Source organism: Scardinius erythrophthalmus (genome assembly GCF_964197995.2).
Source record: "Scardinius erythrophthalmus genome assembly, chromosome: 11".
Classification (NCBI taxonomy): domain Eukaryota; kingdom Metazoa; phylum Chordata; class Actinopteri; order Cypriniformes; family Leuciscidae; genus Scardinius; species Scardinius erythrophthalmus.
In genome coordinates, this window is record NC_138231.1 from 36,883,370 (window position 1) to 36,906,454 (window position 23,085).

The 23,085-nt window shown below is 38.3% G+C and overlaps 2 protein-coding genes across 4 annotated transcripts; one reads left to right on the top strand and one right to left on the bottom strand.

Annotated features, from left to right (window-relative positions):
- Nucleotides 1-536: 536 nt before the first annotated feature.
- Nucleotides 537-18,011, top strand: cep135 (centrosomal protein 135). 3 transcript variants are annotated; one of them, XM_081378346.1, is made up of 26 exons: nucleotides 537-806; nucleotides 1,272-1,412; nucleotides 1,668-1,858; nucleotides 1,945-2,112; nucleotides 2,215-2,359; nucleotides 2,712-2,796; nucleotides 3,139-3,267; nucleotides 4,139-4,354; nucleotides 6,673-6,738; nucleotides 7,324-7,474; nucleotides 7,568-7,800; nucleotides 8,177-8,329; nucleotides 8,918-9,058; nucleotides 9,286-9,363; nucleotides 10,047-10,198; nucleotides 10,303-10,418; nucleotides 11,088-11,242; nucleotides 11,397-11,452; nucleotides 11,571-11,739; nucleotides 12,546-12,656; nucleotides 13,191-13,376; nucleotides 13,773-13,982; nucleotides 14,084-14,286; nucleotides 15,598-15,702; nucleotides 17,226-17,381; nucleotides 17,486-18,011. In XM_081378346.1, the coding sequence occupies exons 2-26, from the start codon at nucleotides 1,300-1,302 to the stop codon at nucleotides 17,505-17,507; spliced, it is 3,510 nt and encodes a 1,169-aa protein (XP_081234472.1). In that variant the 5' UTR covers nucleotides 537-806; nucleotides 1,272-1,299; the 3' UTR covers nucleotides 17,508-18,011. The 3 variants fall into 3 exon arrangements, with proteins under 3 accessions (XP_081234472.1, XP_081234474.1, XP_081234473.1); XM_081378347.1 differs by having other exon boundaries at nucleotides 597-806; nucleotides 1,296-1,412; XM_081378348.1 differs by having other exon boundaries at nucleotides 17,226-17,517.
- A 1,417-nt stretch (nucleotides 18,012-19,428) lies between these two features.
- chst14 (carbohydrate (N-acetylgalactosamine 4-0) sulfotransferase 14) lies at nucleotides 19,429-22,828 on the bottom strand. Its single transcript, XM_081378613.1, has 2 exons — nucleotides 22,332-22,828; nucleotides 19,429-20,943 (listed from the first exon to the last, which is right to left on the bottom strand). The coding sequence occupies exons 1-2, from the start codon at nucleotides 22,602-22,604 to the stop codon at nucleotides 20,116-20,118; spliced, it is 1,101 nt and encodes a 366-aa protein (XP_081234739.1). The 5' UTR covers nucleotides 22,605-22,828; the 3' UTR covers nucleotides 19,429-20,115.
- Between the last annotated feature and the right edge of the window lie 257 nt (nucleotides 22,829-23,085).

The following is a 23,085-nucleotide window of genomic DNA, read 5'->3' on the forward strand; positions in this document are numbered from 1 at the left end:
AAATAAATCACAGGTGCAAACTTTTTGAACATTTTGCCTGAAGGTTCAATAAACTTCCGTTAAAAAAAGGCCTTAATTCTATAGCCTACCTTAAACTGATAGTTCACCCAAAAATTAAAAATCTGTCATCTTTTATTCCCCCTCAAGTTGTTTCAAACCTATATACATTTTGTATTTATCATTCTGTATACTTGTAACCAAACAGTTGTTGTGGGACACCATTGACTTTCCTAGTATGGGAAAAAAAATGAATGCTCAATGGTGTCCCACAACTGTTTGGTTACAAGCATTCTTCAAAACATCTTCCTTTGTGTTCAGCAGGACAAAGACATTCAAACAGGTTTGGGACAACTTGAGGGTAAGGGGAATTTTCATTTTTGGGTGAACTGACCACTTTTTATCGCTATTTCCCCTCACTGTCCACTAGATGGCGCTGTTTCAAAGACTCTAGTTTGATGGGAATGAGCAGGACTGGTCTATGGTCTTCCCTTCTCCTCGGCGCCATTTTCAAACAGTGTTACCGCCACCGGAAGACCGTTCACCGTGGGGAGGGGAGGAAATCTGCAGTAGACACTGATGATTAGCTAACCTCAAACAGCTTTACAAAATGAAAGCGCTGAGACGAAATACCCAAACAACAAACGGGAAGTAGACTTTGGAGGGTTAATTGTTGCATCGTTTATTGTGTTGCCCCCGAGGAGAAAAGCTTGCCAGAAATGGTGCTAATGCTGCAGAATGAAGTCTGAAGCTAATACAGCCCTCTGAAGACAGACTGACAGTTTACGTAAACAACATCAAGCGTCGTAGTAAGTCGTAGTTTTGTATTTATTTTAGGTAATATTAAATGGATCATTGTAACTCTATGGTCGTGTTTTAAAACCTAGTGAGCTGCCTAACTTACCTAGACAGTTCGCAACACACCCAAAAGCTTAAAGTCTAGTCTAGATTGGCAGCCGACAAAATAAAGTCTGTTTTGGGGTTTTATGGAGTCTAGCTGCCACAGAGCTGTTGTTGTCCTGACTGTTTTGAAGCTTTCAGTGGTTCTGAGAAGCCACTAATTATAATCTGGCAGTTTTTACTAGCATTTGAACCTTACTAAATCATAAAAGTTCAACAATAGATCAAGGGTTTCAATTTTCCATTCTTTATGAAGGTCAAATAAAGATATTAAAGCAACTGGTGCTTTGACTGTTTCTGTTTTCATATGTCATATAGTGTCTGTATTATCAGTGCTGGCTCGGTTGTTGTCATGTGAATCGTTGTGTGTGTAGAGCGAGCGTGTATTTGTGTTGAAGGACCATGACGACCAGCGCCGAGCGGAAGTTCGTCAGTCTGCGGAAGCGTTTAGATCAGCTGGGCTACAGACAGCCTCTGGCCATTGAGAGTCTGCCACTGGTTGAGAAGCTCTTCAGGTGAATTCTCTCTACAGTATGCAGTATTATACTATCCAGTATCCACCAATAAAGATTTTTTTTTTTTTTCTGAGCCAGTAGTTCAGATTTACTCTTGCTCTGGCACAATTTATTTTTGCCAGCATATCTGTATATGTGTCAGATAAAAAATATATGACGCATGTTAACTTTAGTTAATTGCTGGAAATAGTCTTCATAATATGTGAAACATGATTTGACAGAAGCATAATCAATCTGTTTTCATGTATTTCTCAGTGACCTGGTCCACACCACGGAAAGTCTCAGGAATGCCAAGCTTGCTGCAGGAAAAACAGAAAAGGAGAGTCGGAATGTGGATGCTCTTCTGGAGCCGTATAAAGCTGAAAATGCCCGGGTAGTCAGAGAAAACAACGAGCTGCACCTTGGGCTTTTGAAACTAAGAGAGGAGAAGGATCGGATCAGCAGGGGTACAGATTGGGTTTAATGCCTCAAATCTTAATCTTTTTTTAATCACATGGAATGGTTATTTGTAACCATTATTGTTTGTCGGCAGAGCTGAAGGTGTACATCAGGAAACTGGACCATGAAACATCAGATCTGAAATTCCTCAATAATCAGTATGTGCACAAAGTCCGGTCCCTTGAGAAGGACTGCAAAGCCAAGACGGAGCGTATCCTACAGCTCCAAGAGAAGAACATGCAAGCTGTTGTTCAGACACCAGGTTGGATGATATGTTTAATTTAATGTTGCAGCTGTGGTATTCACCTTTGTCTTTTTATGCTGCTATTAGAACATCTTATGGTCAATGACTAAATTTAAATAGGAGGGAAGAAGCGATCAATCCCATTTAGACGCCAGCGGATGCAGATCGATGAACTCCTCCCACCCTCCGGTGGCCCCATCCCTCCATCTCTGGCACTACCAGATGATCCCTATATCGCTGACCTTCTTCAGGTGGCTGATGACAGGTGTGGGGAAGAAAACAAAACGGAATCTAAATAAATCAATTATTTTGTAATTAATGCATTTGTAGGTAACACATTTGGTCTTTTTTTAAGTAAAGAAAAGAAAAAAGCATCATATTTATATTATATATTTATTAGCAACATTTAAAACAATTAATTGCTTGAGTTAACATTCATTTTGACAGCCTTCTCCAGTTATAACACATTATTAATGTGAAATAGACATTTAAAAATGAATATACATGTGTTTGTTAAAATAAAAACAGAATTTATAAATATAAATAACTTTAGTTAAAACAAATTTTTAGTTTTTATAATAATAATAAAAAAAAAAAACATGAATCTTTGTGTTTAGAATCCAGGAGCTCCAAAAGGAAGTGGCACAGCTCAAGCTTGACCTGGAGAGAGCGCATGCTGGAATCAAGCATCTCAACACACAGGTAAGTGTGTTGTGCACACACCTACATTTCACAAATTAAATTTATGTGTAGAGTCTGATTACTTTTTCTTAGGCGCTGTTTTAATATTTCATGGAGCAAATGGTTTTGCTTAAGCCACTACTTGATCGATTAGGGAGAATGACAGAGTGTCAGTGATTATAGTTAAAGTAGAACTGAGAGTCCTTTTTATTTGAGACCTCCTTCAAGAGCCCACTTATATGTGCACTAATGAGAGGTTATTACTAAAAATAATATTATCTCTGTTATTTATTTATCATATATTAACAGTGTAAATGTATGCATTACATTTACCCTTACAAATGTACTTTGTGCTCTGGACAGGTGGAAGAGCGAGATAAAGAGATTGAGCGTCTGAATCGAGCTCTGGATGGTGGTCGACCTAATGATGTCATCTCTCTGGAGGCTCAAAACATCAGCAATGAAAAGCTTATTGCTCATTTGAACCTACAGGTAAACTGGATATCCATTTGATAATTTTGTTTATTTTATCTTGTTAGGCATGTTACCTGACTGAGACCACCCAATCTAACTCTATTTTAACCGAGGTGGACATCCCTCCCCCACCCTAGTTACAGCCCTGGGTACCAATATCAATAAAATTTTGCAGTTCTTGGTATCAGTTTCGGTACCAGAGCAAAAACTATTGAAATAAGTAGGCTACTTCATAAAATGTTGTGCCGTTTTGTCACGTCCATTGGTTATCACTGTCATCCCAGTTTCTGATTCAATTGCGAATTTAAATAGAGTTCACAATCCAGAAACTGTACTGTACTTAGCAGCATGAAAAACTAAACTTGTATTCAGATTGTGAATGGGTAATAAACAGAAAGCAAGAGAAAAGCCCTCCCTTTATAATCACTAATGCTATCAATCTCTAAAGCGCAAGCTCACTGAATTCTGCACTCTAGCAAAAAACTACCATTATAATAAAAAGCTGTCTAAATAGTACAATGAATCTCTTATTTACAGCCTGTTTACACTTTGTTGATTATTATATTGAAAGTATTCGCGAGCGTGCGGCCTGCGTTGAACAAAACAAAACCTTGGGCAGTTTCAGTGTGTTAAGTGGATTCTGACTAAATGACTAACACCTCTGATAGGCTATTGCGTTCATACTCAACCAGTGCAACCAGTACTGCAAAAATGCTGAAACCGTCCCCCTTTTTTTTTTTTTTTTTTGTGCTAACTGGGATCGGTAGTAGCAGTACGCTTGACAACCCTAATTCAGACCTGTCCATAACCTCCTTCTGTTTGCAGGTGTTTTTATTTCTGTGTTGACGTTAACCCCGCCCCTCTGATAATAACTAATTTCCTTTTTCAGATAGAGTATCTGCAGGAGACCAACAGATCCCTGGAGCAGAGAATTGACGGACTGCAGCAGAGGAAGAAGACTGTGTCTAGTGAGGTGGCTGACCTGAGCGCTCGAAATGAAGAGCTGTGTCAGGAGCTCACTCAAATAGACCAGCTCGCCCAGCAGCTAGAGAAAGACAAAGAGATGGTTCTGGAGACTGCTGACATGGAGCTGCAAGAGGCCAAGGTGATCTCAGCAGGGTCTATACTTGTAAAAAAAAAAATGAAGCCTCAGTGTTATTCTTAATGTGTGAGTTGGAATGAAACTGTATGGATTAGCAAACTGTGTTTTTGCATAATATATTGATATATAATTTTTAGGGCTGTCAAAAGCTTAATCGCGATTAATCGCATCCAAAATAAAAGTTTGTGTTTAAAGGAACACTCCACCGTTTTTTGAAATAGGGCTTATTCACCTTCTTTCCTACATTTAGATAGGTGGGCGAATGCATTTTTGTCTCAGTGCATGCATTGTTTTAGTTTGACAGGGTCGGCGCTAGCTTAGCTTAGCATAATGAATGGAATCCTTTGTTGCCAGCTAGCATGTCCTGAGTAAAAGTGATATAAAAAATTAAAAAACCCACCTAATTACTTCTTGTGGCCTGCGTATTCACAACAAGTACAAATAGCGATGCAGATTAACACTAGGTGATTTCATAGGCAGATATTGACTTGGGACTATATTAGGGGGAAGCACAGGCGAAGCACTGCTACTTGGGCGCAGAGATATCACGCCCAAGTAGCAGTGCTTCGCCTGTGCTTCCCCCTAATATAGTCCTTAATATATAAGTCAATATCTGCCTAGGAAATCGCCTAGTGTTAATCTGCATCACTATTTGTACTTGTGAATAGACCCCTTTTGCGCCGACGTCACAGTTACGTCACGGCGCTAGCTGGAGGCAAAACAAACGGAAAACTGGAGGCGGCCAATACAAACCAGCACAGATTCGGCTACATAATAAGGAGCTTAAATTATTATTTTTATTATTAAAAGTTATCTTGTTGTGTTCTTGGGTGCAAGAATCAATGAAAAATGAGTATGCTGTATCTGGAATTTTTATTTCTAGAAAATATTCATATCATTAAAATTGCACCGTAGTGTCACTCTTTACATTGTCGTCTTGGCGCTGGCTAGGCAGAACTGCGGATTGAACCACACAAGCCTTTACATGACCATTCAGCACATAGTTATATTATAGGCATCTAAATATATTTATATGTCCTCAGTTTCTCTTTACCCTCGGTTTCTCTAACGGGTAGGTGTTGAAGTCAGGCCACTCAACCGGAGGTAACAGTTAGCGTTAACGTTAATCCTGTCAGTTCGTCCATTGACTGAGCGTGTACAGTCATCTGGTTCCGTCCGTTAAAATTAACTTTTGCAAATAACAGTCGGCGTCCTGGACAGTGAGTGACCTTGCACATTAAGACAAAATCGGATTTTCTCCAGTCATTGTTAAAAAACAAGCTAACAAAACTTGCAAACTAACGTTATTGAAGCGGCCAGAGAGATCTTTCTGCCTCCAGCTAAGCTCCGCCCACACAAATACGTCACCGTGTTTACCAACTGTAAAAGGGTCTATACGCAGGCCACAAGAAGTAATTAGGTGTGTGTTTTTTTTTTTATATCACTTTTACTCAGGACATGCTAGCTGGCAACAAAGGATTCCATTCATTATGCTAAGCTAAGCTAGTGCCGACCCTGTCAAACTAAAACAATGCATGCACTGAGACAAAAAAGCATTTGCCCACCTATCTAAATGTAGGAAAGAAGGTGAATAAGCCCTATTTCAAAAAACGGTGGAGTGTTCCTTTAAATAAAATATGTGTGTGTACTGTGTATAATTAAAATTGTATATATAAATACACACACATGCTTGTATATATTTAAGAAAAATTTGTAATTTATATATAAAAAAATTATATTTATATATAATATAAATTATATATAAATATATACAGTATATGTATGCAAATATTTCTTAAATATATACACGCATGTGTGTGTATTTATATATACAAAATAATTATACACAGTACACACACATATTATGTAAACACAAACTTTTATTTTGGATGCGATTAATCTTTTGACAGCCCTAATAATTTTCAATTTGAGTTGTTTTTCTATTATTTTTTTTTTTGTTTTATGTCATTGCGTAAAGAGCCTCTCCCAAAAGCATTGTGAGCCCTAATTGATCATGGGGACCATTGCCACCAATGTTCTCTACGATCAACCTAGCTCAACCTAGCTTTTGGGAAACTGAGCCTTGGGCAATCACAGAGACTGATATCTTATTTATGTATGGTATCTGATTTTTATTTGATATCTATATTTTATATGTGGGGGGGGAAACATTTGCAGCATATATTAATTGTAATATTTTAATTCTAGTTTTTATTTATATTAATAATAATAATATTTGGTCTTAATGTATTCATTCTTGGATTTTAATATTTTAAATATTTTGCTTTATGTAGTGATACTGACTCTATCTCTGTCTCTAGAAAGAGATTCAGCGTCAACAGCGGGAGCTAGAGGACCTGGAGGAGGTCATCTCTACATTGAGACGGGTATGTGCATGGGTCCACAAAGCAGCATGTGAAATGAGCTGTTAAATTAACCATCTGCTTCAGAACAGCACATTTATCCTGTCTGGCCTGACATGACATGGATGGTTTAAATATTTCTGACTGTCAGGAATGTCTTTCTGTTGGAGTGCATGTTTATTATCATTTCAGATATCCTACTCTTTATTACTGGCCTGTAGGCATTTTGAGTAATTTTGCAGTCGAATAATCCTAACACACATCTGAAAATGTTTATCTGAAAATTTGATTTTAAAATAAGATTTATCTGAGATTTTTTTTAAACTGAGCAATAATAATACAATAATAAATATTGACAAAATAACAATAATAAACTATTTATTATTGTTACAAAAAAATAAAATAATGAACAATTAAAGCTTATTGGAGCTTACATTTAGGTGAGAGATTCAATGACAAAATGATATTATAATATATCATATCCCTACAGCAGACAAAGTTTTTGCTCGCAGATTACTATAAATATCTATGCCAATATCTAGTGATAATGCGTTGTTATGGTTTATTAGACTCAGTCAAACGTCTAAAGCTTGCAATGATTTGTTGCAGGATATGGCAGATGGAGATCACGTGAAAGACCGTCTGAGGGATCAACTACTTGATCTTCAAGAACAGAATGACAAGATGGAGGGACTGATAAACTTTCTGGAGGAAGACAAAAAGAGACTTCAGGACAAAGTAGAAGCAATGACACAGGCTGGTGAGATGTGACACTCTTTATGTATTAGTTGTGGGTAAAGTGATATATGGTTTGTCATTCACCTGTTTAATTTTAGTGCTGTATTTGTTTCAGATAAGGAGATGATTCTGGAATTAGAGCGAATGCGTGCAAGGCATGGGATGTGTGGTAAGGATCACTCTCCATCCCGTCTAGATGCCTTTGTGAAAAGTTTAGAGGAGGAAAGGAATTATTATAAACAGGAAGTGGAGCGTTACCGTCTGGTTAGGGCCAGGACTGACAAAACCCCCACCCCTAGTCCAGGCAGGGGGAGGAGCCCCAGAGGAAGAGGCAGCTGGCATGAAAAGGTGGGAGCTAACAATTACTTCTGTAATTACAATGATTTAAGCAGGGCCTGAATTTCAGATTGTACAGTTTTAGCAATTCCTGCAAGTTCTGCACTCATAATTCAGCAGCATGCTAGTATATGCTTTTTCCCTATTTTAATATACATTTATTTACATTTATACATTTGTATGCAATATGCATACATTATTTACTTATTACTTTTTTGAATGATTTTGCAACAAGGCTGCAGATTCTTTTTTTTCTGTGGCCATTTTATGGATTATTGACTTTATTTAAGACACTTATTTAAATTACTAAAATTAGTTACCAAAATAACAATATTGCACATGATTGGGTCAAACCTAGCGGGGAAACTGACTGTTTTTGTATTTCTAGAGAGATTTTGATGCAGAGCTCTCACGTGTAGTGAAGGAGAGGGATGAGCTGCAGTCAGTGCTGCTGGGCTTTGAGAAACACATAGAGGACATCCAGACCAGAGTTAAACTACTGACTGCAGAGAGAGACCAGCTCAGCTCACAGTACCAGCAGGTGAGACATCCCCTGCTACCTGCAAAGGTCTTCATCTGTTTGCTGTCTGAAACCAGGATGTCAGAAGCTTCTTCATGTACCCATAATTTTGTTTTACTCCACCCAAAAATGAAAATAATTTCATAATTTACTATCTCTCGGTTCCAGCCAACTGTCATACGCTCATTCTTGAGTTCAAGCTTGACGTAAACATCAGCATGTGTGAAGCTCACACAAAAAGTGGATCTTCACACATGCTGACATTTTACGGTAAGTCTGAACTCATGAATAACTTAATTTAAAGTTTAAAAAGTTTGCTTCAGAAGACATTAATTCATCCCCTGGGGTCGTATGAATTACTGTTGTGCTTTTTGCGTGGTTTTTGCGTGTCAACTTATGCACATAATGAAACCTATCCACTTGCATTATATGGACTCACAGATGGATTATTTTTCTAAAAATCTATGTTTGTGTTCATCTGAAGAAAGTCAAACATGTTTGGAACAGGATGAGCATGAGTTTTTTTTTTTTGGTTAAGTATTCCTTTAAGTTAAGATGCACATCTAGCAGTTTTCTTTGAGAATATTTGTTCATGTGTTTTAAATATAGACTCGGGAGGTGCTGATACGTGTCCAAGGGGAGCTTGAGTCCTCTAAACTCCAGCACAGGTTCAGAGACGACGGGGAACAGACTGAAGCTGAACTCCAGAGAGTTACTGCTGAGAGAGATATGCTTAGAGACAGACTCAAGGTATGTGTGTGTGTTTGCAAATGAGTGTTTTTTGTTTTGTTTTTTAGAAGACCATAAATTGCTGTCAATTGTGGTCAAGCAATTTTCTGTGGTTGAAGTTGTCAGTTTGAAAATCCGCAAAGCACTTCTAAACTGTACTGCACTTGTTGGGTGAGTGGTATAGCTGTGTGTTAAGGGGAGAGTTGCCAAGATAAAGCTGCTAGTGTTTTTGTTTTCTCTCTTTGCAGGTTGCCCAAAGCTCATCTCTTACAGACCGAGAACAGGAGCAGATCAGGATTCTCGACCTGGAGAACACCATTGAGATGGTACAACACTAATAGTGCATGAACTGTTTATAGTTTCACAAACATTACCAGCGTGTTTAGTCATGTCAGCTCCAAATGCCGTTTTTGTGCCCTTGAAGGGCTCTGCAGGAAAGAGACGCTTGTAGGATTGTTCCAAATGAATGTGAGCATCTAAATCCTCCTGAATGTTCCTTCTAAAAGACACTTTGTGAACTGTACATTTAAAGGTCACTACAAGGAAATAATTTGCCGTTTATGATCATGTGATACTGGATGACAAGTTGTATTGATTCATTTTGAGACCTGAGGATTTTAAAACTTTCAGTTGCTCTCATGCACCCAAGTATATAATTAGCACATTATTAGTGTTTTCATGTTTTTTGCTTGCTTTTCTCGAACGGCACACAGAAAAAGCGAGTTGAAATAAACTTGGATTAAAGACTATGTTTGACACAAAAGTTTAATTTGCAAAAATCTTAAGAGCTATAAAATGAATTTTGATGCAATGTTACATTCGGACAATATATAAATTCGTCTAGGGTGTAAAAAATGCACATACATCCTTCAAAGTGGTCTGTCTCTCTTTGTGGATAGGGCAAAGTAATGCTCACTTATGAATTTGCCCTAAATATGAGGTTAGTTTTAGGTAGCATAAACCCATCTAAATATGTCATAATATGATGCATTACTGTGTGTGTGTGTAGCTGGAGAGAGAGAAGGCTGATATGCGCACTCAGGTTGCTGTGCTGAAGGAGTGTCGTGTTGCTGTTGAGAAGGAGCTGAAGACTCAGTCAGCAGTGCTGGTGCAGAACGTAGAGGAGGCCACACATCACCGAGTCGAGAGCAGTGCGCTCAGGTCTGTGTGTGTTTGTGTACCACTGCTGTAGACGAACATTTCTGCCTGTCGTGCTTGTGCTTAAACATGTGCCACCCAGAATGTGTTTGTGTGTGTGCGTTTAGGCTTCTGCAGGAGCAGATGGAGCAGTCTCTCTCAGATGTTCAGCACAGATTATCTGTGAAGACCAATGAACTGCAGGCAGCTCACCAACAGATTGACAAACTAGAAGAGAAAATCAGTGCGTGTATTTCTTACAGTGTTGTACTCTTCAAATTTATTCAAATGCACATATTTATGCAAATTAGCTATTCTGTCTCTTCTTTCCTGTTTATTCTCATGCATATCTGTATTAGGGTTGGCAGAAGTAACATTACTTCAGTACTAAGCCAATACTAATTTAGGTTACACATTATTTACTTCTTTAGTGTTCTTGTTACAGTGTAATTACATAAATAAGCACTGAGCAATATTAATTAACAGCTTGTACTACTTATACAGGGTTGGTTTAGTTGCTTGTAATTATGCATAATTTACTGTTATTATTATAGTAAGTGCGTGTAACAAGGACACTGTAAAATAAAGTGTTACCCTAATTTTTTCCTGTTATTACAGGGTGTTTATCTAAATAATTGAAAAGGTAAAAGCAATGCTTACATAACTAAGAAATGCTTGAAGGCAACATGCCATTGTTAAAATTGAATACTTATTTAAATTCAATAATTAATATTTATACCAATATTTAAAATTTTTTTAAAGGATTGCTTTCAATAGCAGATTCATTTTGTCATGATATTGAAAATTGTGAAATTTCACTAGTTCTGGTGTGAAATCATGCAACATTTTTTCTGTATAGATGACGTAAAATTTATGTAGAAAGAAGATTCTAAATGCTGTGTTTATTGTGCAGCTGATCTGAGTAGACATGGATCATCTCAGAAAGATGAGGTTGCGACTCTGCAGAGGACAATAGCATCTCTAGACCGAGAGAAAGACTCCCTGCAGGACGATGTGGACCAGAAGACTGAGAAGGTGGTGCTGCTACAGGAGGAGATCCAAAGGAAGGTACTGCTGATACTCAGCACACATCTTATTACAGCCCTGTTCTCAATGCAGAATGTTTGGTAATATTTGCAGAGACGATAACATGCATTGAGAATTGAGAAAATTCTTGAAAATTTTTGTGGTATTGCTTAAAAAAGTTCATTTTGATCTACAGGAAAAGACTCTGTTGGAAGTCCGACTAACAGTCACAGAGTTGGAGAACTCTTTGGAGTAAGTGTCTGTTTTCTGTTGCAAGTAATAAAATGTATGTTCTCAGAATGATGGGATGTTTCTGCATTTTTGGAAAGAAATAGAAGGCCTTCAAAATCTTGTATGACATGTATTTCAGTCAGCTGAAGGGGGCGTTGAGCAGTCGAGAGAGGGAAATCGCTAGCCTGCGCAGACAGCTGGACCAATCACAAGAGGAACTCTCAGTGGTTAGTCGAGACAGAGAGGTCGCGCTGAGAGAGAACCGCAGGTTACAGGATGATCTGGCCACCATGACCAGAGAAAACCAGGTACACACCAGTAGACCTCTGCTTTGAATTTTTATGGGTTCAAGCGTGTAGCGCTGAAACCCAATTGTAATTGTTAAAATTTCATTGGATCACCATTCTTCCCTAAAAGTGATCAGGTAGACCAAACCTTAAGTCGTAGAGACTTGAAACTTTGAGGGCTGAAAGTACTCACACCGTCTACAATGTCACCAAGTCTCGCCTGGATTGGCCTGACCGGGCACTACGTGGTGAAAAGTGCGAAATCGGCCATAACTCCTAAACCATTAGGCGTATGCCCAAGTGTCTTATATCGTTGGAATCCTTATAGATTTATAAAATGTATAGATGGAAATATTCAAGTGTTTTGGATATTTTGAAAAAACTTTTGCGAACTAGTCTTTGTTTTTTGGCCAGATTGGAACCAAACCAGTGCAGCAGGATTGTGATTGTCAAAAATTATCAAAAAATAAATAAATACGCCCTTCGTGTTTTGAACTTTACTATTTGTGTAGCTATAACAGTGTCGTTTAGAAAATGTGTGTGGCCAAGTGCAGCAAAAGCCTATTACCCCTAAACAAAAACTCAGAACTTCAATAAAATAGGTGAGTAAATGCGACGTATGATTCTAAACAAGCATTCAAGCTTTTATAAAGATCGGACCATAGGTGGCGCTATAACAGTTAAAAAGCTGCTCACAGCTATATTTTTTCTTTGTTTTTCTTCTCATAGATTTTCTCATAGATGATAAAAGTGAACCCATTCCTGTTGACATGACATCTGTGACCAGTAAACATCTCACATGCTCACATTCCTGTCCCTTTCTCCAGGCTGTGCACGCAGAGATGCAGGAAGCTCTGAACGAGAGGGATGAATTGAAGCTCAGAGTTCACTCGTACATCTCTGAGGTGGCGCGGATAGAAAGCCTGATGGCTGCCAAGGTGAGAGATGGAAGGAAAAAACACTCCAGCAAATTGGACAAATTGAAAAGACAGAAATCATGTCAATATTCCCTGTTTATGTGATACAATTATTATAATTAAAAAAACGTATAAAATACCCGAATTTGTTAATGAGCCATAAAATGTGCATTACAGTAATTTTCTCAGAGTTAAACTTAAAATATGTTTCTTAAAACCTCCTTACCCATGGTAGAATAATTTTAGTACACATCAAGTGGCTTATTGCTTTTATAAAACATTGGCAAAAGCAATTTGATTAAAGGTGCCATTGTTCAATCAAGGGTTAAATTTAACTGTTTGGGGATCTTCAACGGGGGTCCATGGTGGCCACCAATTATTGTTTGATCCCAAACTTATTTTCATGGAAAAATTTATAAAAGTAAAAATACTAATAGGAAAAGAAGCAAAAGTTCAGCTAAATGCAAAATTAAATTAAATATCAATGCAGATCAAATGCATATGTATTCATTTAGCATTTTTGCACTGACGCTGTTTTATCCATGTTGTGTATAGGAACAGGAGAACAGGGACATGCTGGAGCGTTTTCGAACCATCCACACTGATTCAGAGGATAGAGAGCTGAAGCTGCAGCAGGCTGAAGGGCTAAACAACTCTATTAGACTGGAGCTGCTCTCATCCGACACAGAGCGCAGACACCTCAGAGAGAGAGTCTCACTGCAGGACAGAGAGATACAGGAGGTACAAGTGACTGAGCATGAGGAGTACACCAATTTCAACTAAAAACTCATTTACACGACAGTGGCGTTTTGGAGGCCTGAAAAACTTGAAAATAGGTTTCAAAGTGCAAGTTTGTCAAAACGATTGTCAAAATGCTACTTTTATTGTGAAAGCGAATTTGTGAAAACTGTGACGTCATGCATATTACTATAGGCAACCCCCATCAGGGGGTTTGTGACATCGCCAACTACTGGCCTGGCAGCATAATGCAGCTTTTTTAGTCATTTTCGTTGATCCGTGTGAATGCGGATCGTTTTGACAAAGTTGTCGTCTATACGTGAAAAAAGGAAAAACTTTTCCGTTTTTTTGTACATCGTTGTCATGTAAACGTACGCTAAATGTTTTCCATTGCCTCAGCACTTGAACGCTGTGCAAGCATACGAAGCTCAGGTGTCATCGCTAGCACGGGCAATGTCTCGTTTGGAAGAGGAGGTCCAGGCGGTTCGAGCCGAGAAAGACTCAGTGTTGGCAGATCTGGCCTCTGTCAGAGAACTGTGCGTTAAGCTCGACTCCAGCAAAGAGCTCACCATTCGCCAGCTGACGGCTAAGAGCATGGAGCTGGAAAGAGTAAGACTCGCACGCACACCATTCTCTGTCAACTACATCTTTAAAAGGGGTTTAAAAATGAGCGAATGTACGACTAACTAACCTTTTAACATCAATCTCAGGTGACGGGTGAACTGGAGGATGTGCGCTCTGAGACAGAGCTTCTGAAAAAGCAGCTGGCCAGTGAACATCTGACGGTACGCAATCTTGAGACTCTGCTCACCACCAATCGACAGAAGGAGTTTCAGACGCACCTGAGTGCCAGCGAGAAAGAGTCTGAGCTCAAAGTGCTGAAGGACCGCCTCGTTCTCGCTGACAGCAAAACGTAAGTGGAAAAACAACAAGCGAAAGAGCCATTTATAATTTTTTGTTACTATTACACTACCGTTGAAAAGTTAGTTGGTAAGATTGTTCTCTTATTCTCACCAAAACTGAATTTAATTGATTAAAAACAGTGATATTTTTAAATATTTCAAATAATTATTTCCAACTTTAATATATTTTAAAATGTAATGATGCAAAGAATATTCAGCATCATCACTCCAGTCTTCAGTGTCACATGATCCTTCAGAAATCATTCTGATGTGCTGATTTGGTGCTCAAGAAACATATTATTTATTATAGTCAATGTTAAAAACAGTTGTGCTGCTTAATGTTTTTGTGGAAACCACGATACATTTAAGGTTATTTGATGAATAGAAAGTTCAAAAGAACAGCATTTATATGAAATAGAAATATTTTTTTAACATTATAAATGTCTTTACTGTCAATTTAGGCATCCTTGCTGAATAAAAGTAATATCTTATTTCAAAAAGAAAGAAAGAAAATCTTAGTGACACCGAACTTTTGAATGGTGGTGTATGTGTATTTGAATGGTGGTGTCAAAATATAGATCAATCTACATCATTGGTTTTTGTTTTAAAGAGGACAAAATGTAATGATATCTACAAATAGGAAGAATATAAGCAGATGCTCCACACACTGATCTGTAGGGCTACAACAACTCATCATACTATATAAAGTAATAATCGAATTTCATTAGGCACGGAGACCCTCGTCAGTGATGTCACTTTGCACTCGTGCAAAATGCATTTGAAAAATAGAGACCACGGAGCTTCTGTACACAAGTTGTCCAGAGAACTGAAGGAGGGATTATTGGGAAAAAGAACAGATGGAGGCAAACAAGCCGCACCCGGTCATTTAGAGCGGAGCAAACTACATGTTTGTTTTTAACTGACAGCGCTCTAAATATCAGGAGGCTATAAATCTATGTGTATATATAAATTATACAATGTGTATTGTAATTCTGCCAATGTATATCACATTTTTTATTGTTTCCTCTAAGAGTCTGTTATACAGGGTAACTGTAAAGCATTTGTTTATGGGATACACTGAGGACTGTGTCCTCTTTAAGGCTGCATAAAGAGTCCATTGAATGTTGCTTTCCTCCAAACAAGCAGTTTCTCAATAGTGTTGCCTAGTGCAAGTATGCAGTTGCCATGGTGATCACTGATAGCAGCATGTGAAACAAACAGACATCAATCAGATGAAGATGTGTAAATGCTCTCCAGCACAGTTTCTAAACAATACTAGTTACAGCAATGTATTTGTCCAAATAAAATGTGTGTATTCGTAGGGTTGGTCATGCCAGAGAGGTTTCTCAGCTGCGTGGAAAAGTGTCTCAGCTACAGACAGAAATGGACATCCTCAAGAGACAGCTAACCACTGAGCGCTTCGAAAGGTGAGACCCAGGCTTTATTACTAAAACTACTGAACTTTCTTACCATCATCGGACCATTTGGAAGAGTCTACATGGTAGAGCTGTACGGTCGGTTAAAGGGGTGGTTGAATATGATTTCACTTTTCTAACTTTAGTTAGTGTGTAATGTTGCTGTTTGAGCATAAACAACATCTGCAAAGTTACAATGCTCAAAGTTCAAAGCAAAGGGAGATATTTTCTTTTTTTTAAATTGCTTTTTAAGGACTACAACAAACGGCTGGTAGAGACTACACGGCATTCCTCCCGGGTTAGTGACATCACCAACCCCTGAATTTACATAAACCCGCCCCCAGAAACATGATTTATAGATTATCAAGACAGAATATGCTAATCAATGACTAGAAGATAACTACTCATAAGCTACATAAATTCACCAACTAACCATTCAGAAATTTTGTCTACATGTTGTCACTACTTGAGTCACTCCATCTTTGTCTGACTCCGGTTTGAACATAAAAGGCTAAAAGCTTTTGAAATGTTCAGTGGATGTCTGTATGAGGTAAAAGGACACAAGCTGTTGAAACTCCGCCCTCTGTGCCGGAAGCAGCAGCTCATTTGTATTTAAAGGGACAGACACAAAAACAGTGTGTTTTTGCTCACCCTCAAAAAGTGACAACTTTAACATGCTATATAAAAATATCTGGGGTATTTTGAGCTAAAACACATACACACTCTAGGGACATAAAATACTTATTTTACGTCTTGTGAAAAGGGCATTATACCTCCCCTTTAATCGTTAAAAGAACGCAATCTCGATTCAAACACCCACACAATGTCATTCCTAAATGACAACAATTCTGTGTCTATTAAACCCTCAAATCTGCGTGGGCGCTGCCAGAGAGAGTAGTTGTCATGTATAAGTATAAAATAGCTTCAGTGTTTTCAACCACACAGTATCATCATTTCTGTATCAAATATTCATATTATCACAAAATAACTATATAAACCCTGATGTCTACGGAAGTGATCAAATTAGAGTAAATAAGAGTAACAGAGTGGTGTCGATTACATCTTTACGTCACCAGGTGGCAACAGTACTGCTAAAAAATGTATTTGTCATTTAATCATTGAAGAGATTCGCCCTAAAAAAAGCTGATTCATCCAGTGATGAAGCAGTGAAGTATTTATGAGTGAGTCATTGAAACATTTGTATTCACAGATTCATTAAACATTTTAAATAGACTGCAGCAATTAACATTTAAAATGCTGATTCTCAATTTATCCAGAAGCTTCTACATAGTCTTCCATGAACATAGACAAATAAAAGATGAGCATGTTGTTAAAGGCACAATACCCTAATAAGCATCAGTCTGAATGAGGCAAATAATTTTAATGACACTCAACTATTTTAGTAAATACATTTCAGTATTGAAAGAACTTCAAATGTATGTAGAGGTTTTTTTGTGTATGTGCCTGCTGCAATGATCTTGCTTTGTGGGTTTGTGAAATGTTGATTAATGTGTGCAAGTGTTTTTCTGTGGTAGGGAGAGAGCTGTACAGGAAATGCGCAGACAGGGCTTATCTTTCTCATCACTGCGAAGCTCTTCTCCTCTCAGCACCTCTCTCAGTCCCCGGCCTGCTTCTCCTGAGCGCTCCATCCTCCGCACACCAGAACGCTCCATAGACAAGACGTCAGAAAAGTGAGGATTGCCTTGGGAAACTGCGGCAGACATCATTTCTTGTGTGATGTTCATAACCACGCTTGTATGATTTAAAATAACCCGTGTTTAACTTCACATTTCAGAAGTGTGAGCTTTAAGGAGTAGCGGCGAAGGAAATGGTTCACGCAGCCTATCACATTTGCGCTGACATAAAACAGGGATGTCACGTGGAAGATTCTTGTTTAATCAATTCTGAAGGAACTTTGTGTTGAGTCAGAAATGTCTCTGAGGTCAGTCCAGAAGATATTTTCTCGGGCTTCTAAAAGAGAAGTTCTTGTGCATTTATTTAAGGTCAAAGGTAAAATTATGCCACCAAAGCCAATGTGTAGAGCAGTGTTGATGATTATTTTTTTATTGCAGTAGTCCTAGGGTCATTATTTTTCTTAAAAGTTTGGGACTTTTTAATGGAAAATGAGGCAGCTTGTCATCTTTACATGGCAGACCTTTTTATAACAAGTTAGAAGTGAAAAGAAAGTGGATTTTGCCATGTTACTCAGGACTGTGTTAATATCACACTACCACTCCAACCTGTTTTATATGTTTATGTATGTATAATAGAATTTATGTTGACTGATTAACTTATTAATAAACATGCATAGTTTTTAATACAATCTGTCATTGTCTGCTCTATGTACTGTTTCATGTAAAAAAAAATTCTGCCTTTGGAAATCAGAGTGAAATTCCATAAATCAGTCACAATTTTTTTTCTTTATATAATAGGAGAGAAAAAAATCCATCCAAGTAAAATTATTCAACATGCCTTCTTAAACTGTAGTTCTTTTTTTAGCTTTTATTTGATGTTAACAGCATGTGAACCCTGTAAACTTAACAGAAGATAGATGTGCAAACTTAACAGTTTCCCCCATTTTGAATGTTTCATCGTATTTTGATATTTAATAGTGGTGCTTGCTAAGCCATGCTATTGCTCATAAACACCAAGTATACACTAATTCTGGACCATTTGCTACAGACTAGAATGATACTTCAAATCACAGGGTTTGCTGAAAAGCTTGTTTTCTTCTTCAGGGCTAGCAATAAAAATCCCAGCCTTAAGTGGAATAACTCAGCCAGTATGTCATTGAGACTTACCGACTCTGCTCTTGACTTGAATTGAGCCCACAAACCCCTAACGGGCTGTTCACACAAAATGTGCTTTTGCATCAAAGTTTACGCTGTGGAATGAGAGAAAACACATGGTCTCAATCTGTTTTTATTCTGTGTTTTTAAGTTAAACTTTTAAGAAATCTTTAGCACTGTGTTTTTAGCACTGTGCCTCATGCACGAGACGCTACATCCGTCATGGAAATCAATGGAAACGCGATCACATTTTCTGTGTCGATGGCCTCTAACAACTCCTTGGCGATGCACTAAAAATTACTCGGATAGTTCTGGGGAACCAAACAATTATATTCCAGGAACTTTGTTGGTTATTTTTGTTACAAAAACTAATCTTCCCAGAACATTCTGGAAACCAAAACCTGTTGGCTGACCAACACTCATAACATCCTAGCATCGCATGGACAAACAAACACCATTATAAAGGCCCGTTCACACAGCAATAAATATAACTGTATTAGCATCAGTACCAACCGATGATAACGTTCTGTTATTGTCTGCACACACTGCAATTATGTCGTCTGCCCCTTTAAATGCTCGAGCTCTTCAAAGCCAGGTGGGTTCTGATTGGCTGTCAATGTTTTTATTGTTCATCAGCTGAAATATAAAGCTTAGAAAGTGATTCCAACAACACTGTTGATACAGTTGTGGTTTGGATTGTGCTATTCTTTGACGACTTTTAAAAATGTGTTTATTGTTTTAGTTCTTGGCATGAACGGCGCTTATATTTACTTTATTTTTATAAGGCCTTTGGGTGTGAACTGAGCTTTCACTTACTGCTTTCATTAGATTTTTTTTATTATTTTGCCTGTGGGATTCAAAACACAATTAGCTTGTTATTAGCTGTTCTTTTACAATAAATATTATGCTCCATCCAAGAAAAGAGAAAAAAAAAGGAATTCCAGCCTGTGGATTTGAAAGATTTTTTATTTCCTCATTGTACAGTACTTCTGCTTTTGGATGTGAAACTGCATTCTTTAGCATCTCTTAAGGGATTCAACTCGGAGCCTCGTGTTTTCAGAGGAAGCAGCAGATGGGAAGGGTTCAAGTTTGTGGTCAGAAATATTTGTTTTGGTCGTATGAAACAACACACTTCACTCGCAGAACAATTAATTACATACAAACAGGAATTGCCTCACAAATAATTTTCTCGATTTGAGTATCACATTTCATTTTTGTAAAAGGATTAAACACATCAACAAAGAAAACGTCTTACAATATGGGTGACGGGAGAAGTAACAATGATTATCTAAGTAAATAAAGGAAAATAGAATATTGAATTGACAAGTGAAAATGGTGGAAGCATCTGCTTTCTGATATAAAACACATGATAGTCTTGCGCACAGCACAATGTTTTTCATTTAATGCCCATTCATATGGACATATTACTGCATCTCATTAATAAAAATAACTCATTGAGCTTTTCCAGTTTTAAATAGTGATTTGTACTTAAATAGCTCTCAAAAACTCCGTACTGAGGGTTTTATTCAAATATATTTTAAATTCTGTACAGGTAAAAAAAAAAAAAGATTTAAAATATTAACATATTGAAAGATTATAGACAGTCTTATAAAGAAGGTATAAACCAATGCCTTTGTTAATGCCTACAGTATTCAGTGGTTGTGTTGGGTAAAGGATAGCCGAACAGAGAAAAGTCCAGAATATATTTGGGCAGAAGATCTTTGAGGAACTTCTGTGGCACAGTGCAAAGGTAATAATGTAGCGTTTCTTTGGTGACGGGTTTGTACCACGTCTGTCGTTCAGGAAAACCTATGTGTTGCGGCGCTCCGACACGTTCCAGAACGTAAGCCGCATCGATCTCCAGCCTTTCGTACGAGCCAATGAAGTCATATTCTACGGCACAGGGTTGGCACAGGTTGTAGATGGGCATCCAGTGCTCATTCATCCTCTCTGGGTCTTCGTCAAGTAAATAACGCACAAACTCTGTGAATGTCACGTCGTTTCCTGCTATTTTTTTATCCTTTGCGTAGCCTTTTCTATAGCGCCGTATAATCTCTGCACCGTATTTACGCTGATATGCCTCGATTTCGCCGAACTTGTTCCGATAGGCAGAGAGCAGGCGGGCCATCGGCTCCCGCACAAACATGAATTTAAAATAATGCCGTAGTCGATGGCGAATCTCTTCTGGCGAAAAGTCAGACAGGAAGAGTAAATCAGCACGATGGTCCATCTTCACTTTGACGTCCACGTTGGCGAGCGCGCCACTCAGTACTTTCAGCACTCGTTTCCAGTTGGAACAGGCCACTTTGGGGACGTAGCAGTACAGGAAGTGATGCTCGTCGTTCACCAGTATGTGCTGGAGGAGAGTCTTCCTCTGCAGTGGACTGAGAGACCACACGCTGTGAGCCGTGTTCTTCTGACCGCACATCGATCTTATGGTGCGATTACGGATCTCCTGTACAATCTGGGGGAAAGAGGCATATATAACTTTAGCACAAAATAAAGACATAAAAACTTGAATGCACAAAGTGTCAAATTTTCAATCTGTAAGAATATAAATAGGCTACTATTCGAATTTTGCTGTGGAGGATATTTAGTTCCACCCTCCGCCAAGAGGGGCAGGGAAGGTTAAAGTTGTTTTGTAATGTTGTGTATAGTATACCAACATGTTCTTTAACAAACTTACATTTACTCTGGACATTCCACTGGATGACCAGACATCCTCATAAGATCATATCCTGCACTGAAGGCTTATTCAGGAATCATTTTTTAGGATACAAGCACAAGGAAACATTAAAAATCTTGCAAAATATATGAATGAGTGTGTTATCTTTCAATGTTCAGTTGCCATTTTGAATTGCACTGAATACCATGTATTCGATTTTACAATATCCTCCGATTACTCTAATCAACATCACAATCTAATAGTCTAGATTTCATATCAGTGCTTGAGCGAGATCTGAGAAGGTAGCTGAAATGTCATGTGATTGTACGCTTCTGTCAAGGGCACAGCAGGAATCTTAACTTCAAAGAATTGGCCCAAGTTTCCATTTCATATCTTGGCTTGAGGTAAGCAGTTTAATATTTTCTGGAACAAAGTATGGAGTTCTTAGTTCCATCAAAGATGCTTATTTCCACATGCTAGGTTTAACCAAATCCATCTTATCCACCAGATGAGTAATAAAAGGACAGAATAATAGGATTAATCGGATAGAAATTGTAATAATAGGACATTACACCTTAAAATTACTACTTTTACTCTAAGAAACTGCAATAATGGTATTGAGATGGTATTATGGTAAAAAGATGGTGAGAAATTTTGACAAATCAAAAAATGGCTCAAGAGGATTACACATTGACTAGTGTCTGAATGTTTTCATTCCCCTTGAATTGCACTCTCTTTTCTAGCTAGTTACCCAAGAATAGTGCACTAGCTGGGCAATTAAAGAACAAGACACTTTAGGATTATTTGGAATTTTAACAGGAAAACTAACTAACATCAAATGAAACCTAACAAACTTCAAACTCGATTGAAAAGTGTGTTTGTGCGTAATTTATTTGAATCACTTTGTCGTACATTTATAGTTTTGTAGAGCATATATTCATACATTGTGTGAGTAAAGGGTCAAAGTAATATTTTTTGACACCGTATATGACCCGTCTCAAAACTGCCATCCCCCAATGTCTAGGCATTCAGCTCATTAGGTTTTGACTTCGCAGCCCGAGTTAACGTGAAAATTCCTTGCTGACTCGCGAAACTCAAAGAAAGTCTGATTACATGCAAACACACAAAAATGTTGATGAATTTCATTCAAATTCAAACGAACTTGCGTCTCTGTTCGTCTACATTACCTGAGACTCCACGTCCACAGCTGCGTCGCTACTCCTCATTCGGTACTCCGCTTTCTTCCCGTTGGCTCGCGGCGGAGGAGTCTGCACGCTGTTCAACATTCCCTTCTCTATCATGAGCAACAGGCCTCCGGATGCCACGATCACGGCGAACGTCAGCACCGAAGGCACGACGGCGGAGTGTCTTCGCACGGTGGTCGCGCTCACGGGCGGTCTGAAGTGGATCAGGGATCCGCTCGCTCGTTTAATCCCGTACTCCTTCTTGCGAGGAGGCATAGTGAATCACATGCATTAAAGAGTCCGTCCGTTTGTCGAGGCTCAGTGACTCGATATACCGATATACCGAAATAGATCAACACACATCCATCGCTTCAGTGAAGCAGCCAACTCATCTGACTTCAGATAGAGCTGTGGAGAAGAAGAAAAAGCTTAGCTGCACTATGGGGGTGGGGTGGCAGTCAGATTTCGGGGGAAACTAGTCATAACTTCCCACTAGTGGTAGAGGAGCGCTTGAAATTCGACTTCTTAAAGGGACAGTTCACCCAAAAATGAAAAAACTTTATTAATTACTCACTCTTATGTAGTTCCTATGGAAGCTTGTTTCCGCCACAGAATAAAACATTTTAAAAGATAATTGCGACTTTTTATCTCACAATTGCGAGTTTACTTAGAAATAAAGTCAGAATTGCGAGATATAAAGTCAGAATTGCGGGAAATAAAGTCGCAATTGCGTGTTATAAAGTCAGAATTGCGAGAT

What these genes read in the sequence shown, in the direction of transcription:
- chst14 (XM_081378613.1), bottom strand. Translation starts at nt 22,604, where the DNA reads ATGCCTCCTCGCAAGAAGGAGTACGGGATTAAACGAGCGAGCGGATCC. An exon ending in CTGTGGACGTGGAGTCTCAG is followed by an intron (nt 20,944 to 22,331) that starts GTAATGTAGACG and finishes TCTTTCCCCCAG; the next exon opens with ATTGTACAGGAGATCCGTAA.
- cep135 (XM_081378346.1), top strand. Translation starts at nt 1,300, where the DNA reads ATGACGACCAGCGCCGAGCGGAAGTTCGTCAGTCTGCGGAAGCGTTTA. An exon ending in AGGAGGAGATCCAAAGGAAG is followed by an intron (nt 11,243 to 11,396) that starts GTACTGCTGATA and finishes TTTGATCTACAG; the next exon opens with GAAAAGACTCTGTTGGAAGT. An exon ending in AGGACAGAGAGATACAGGAG is followed by an intron (nt 13,377 to 13,772) that starts GTACAAGTGACT and finishes CCATTGCCTCAG; the next exon opens with CACTTGAACGCTGTGCAAGC.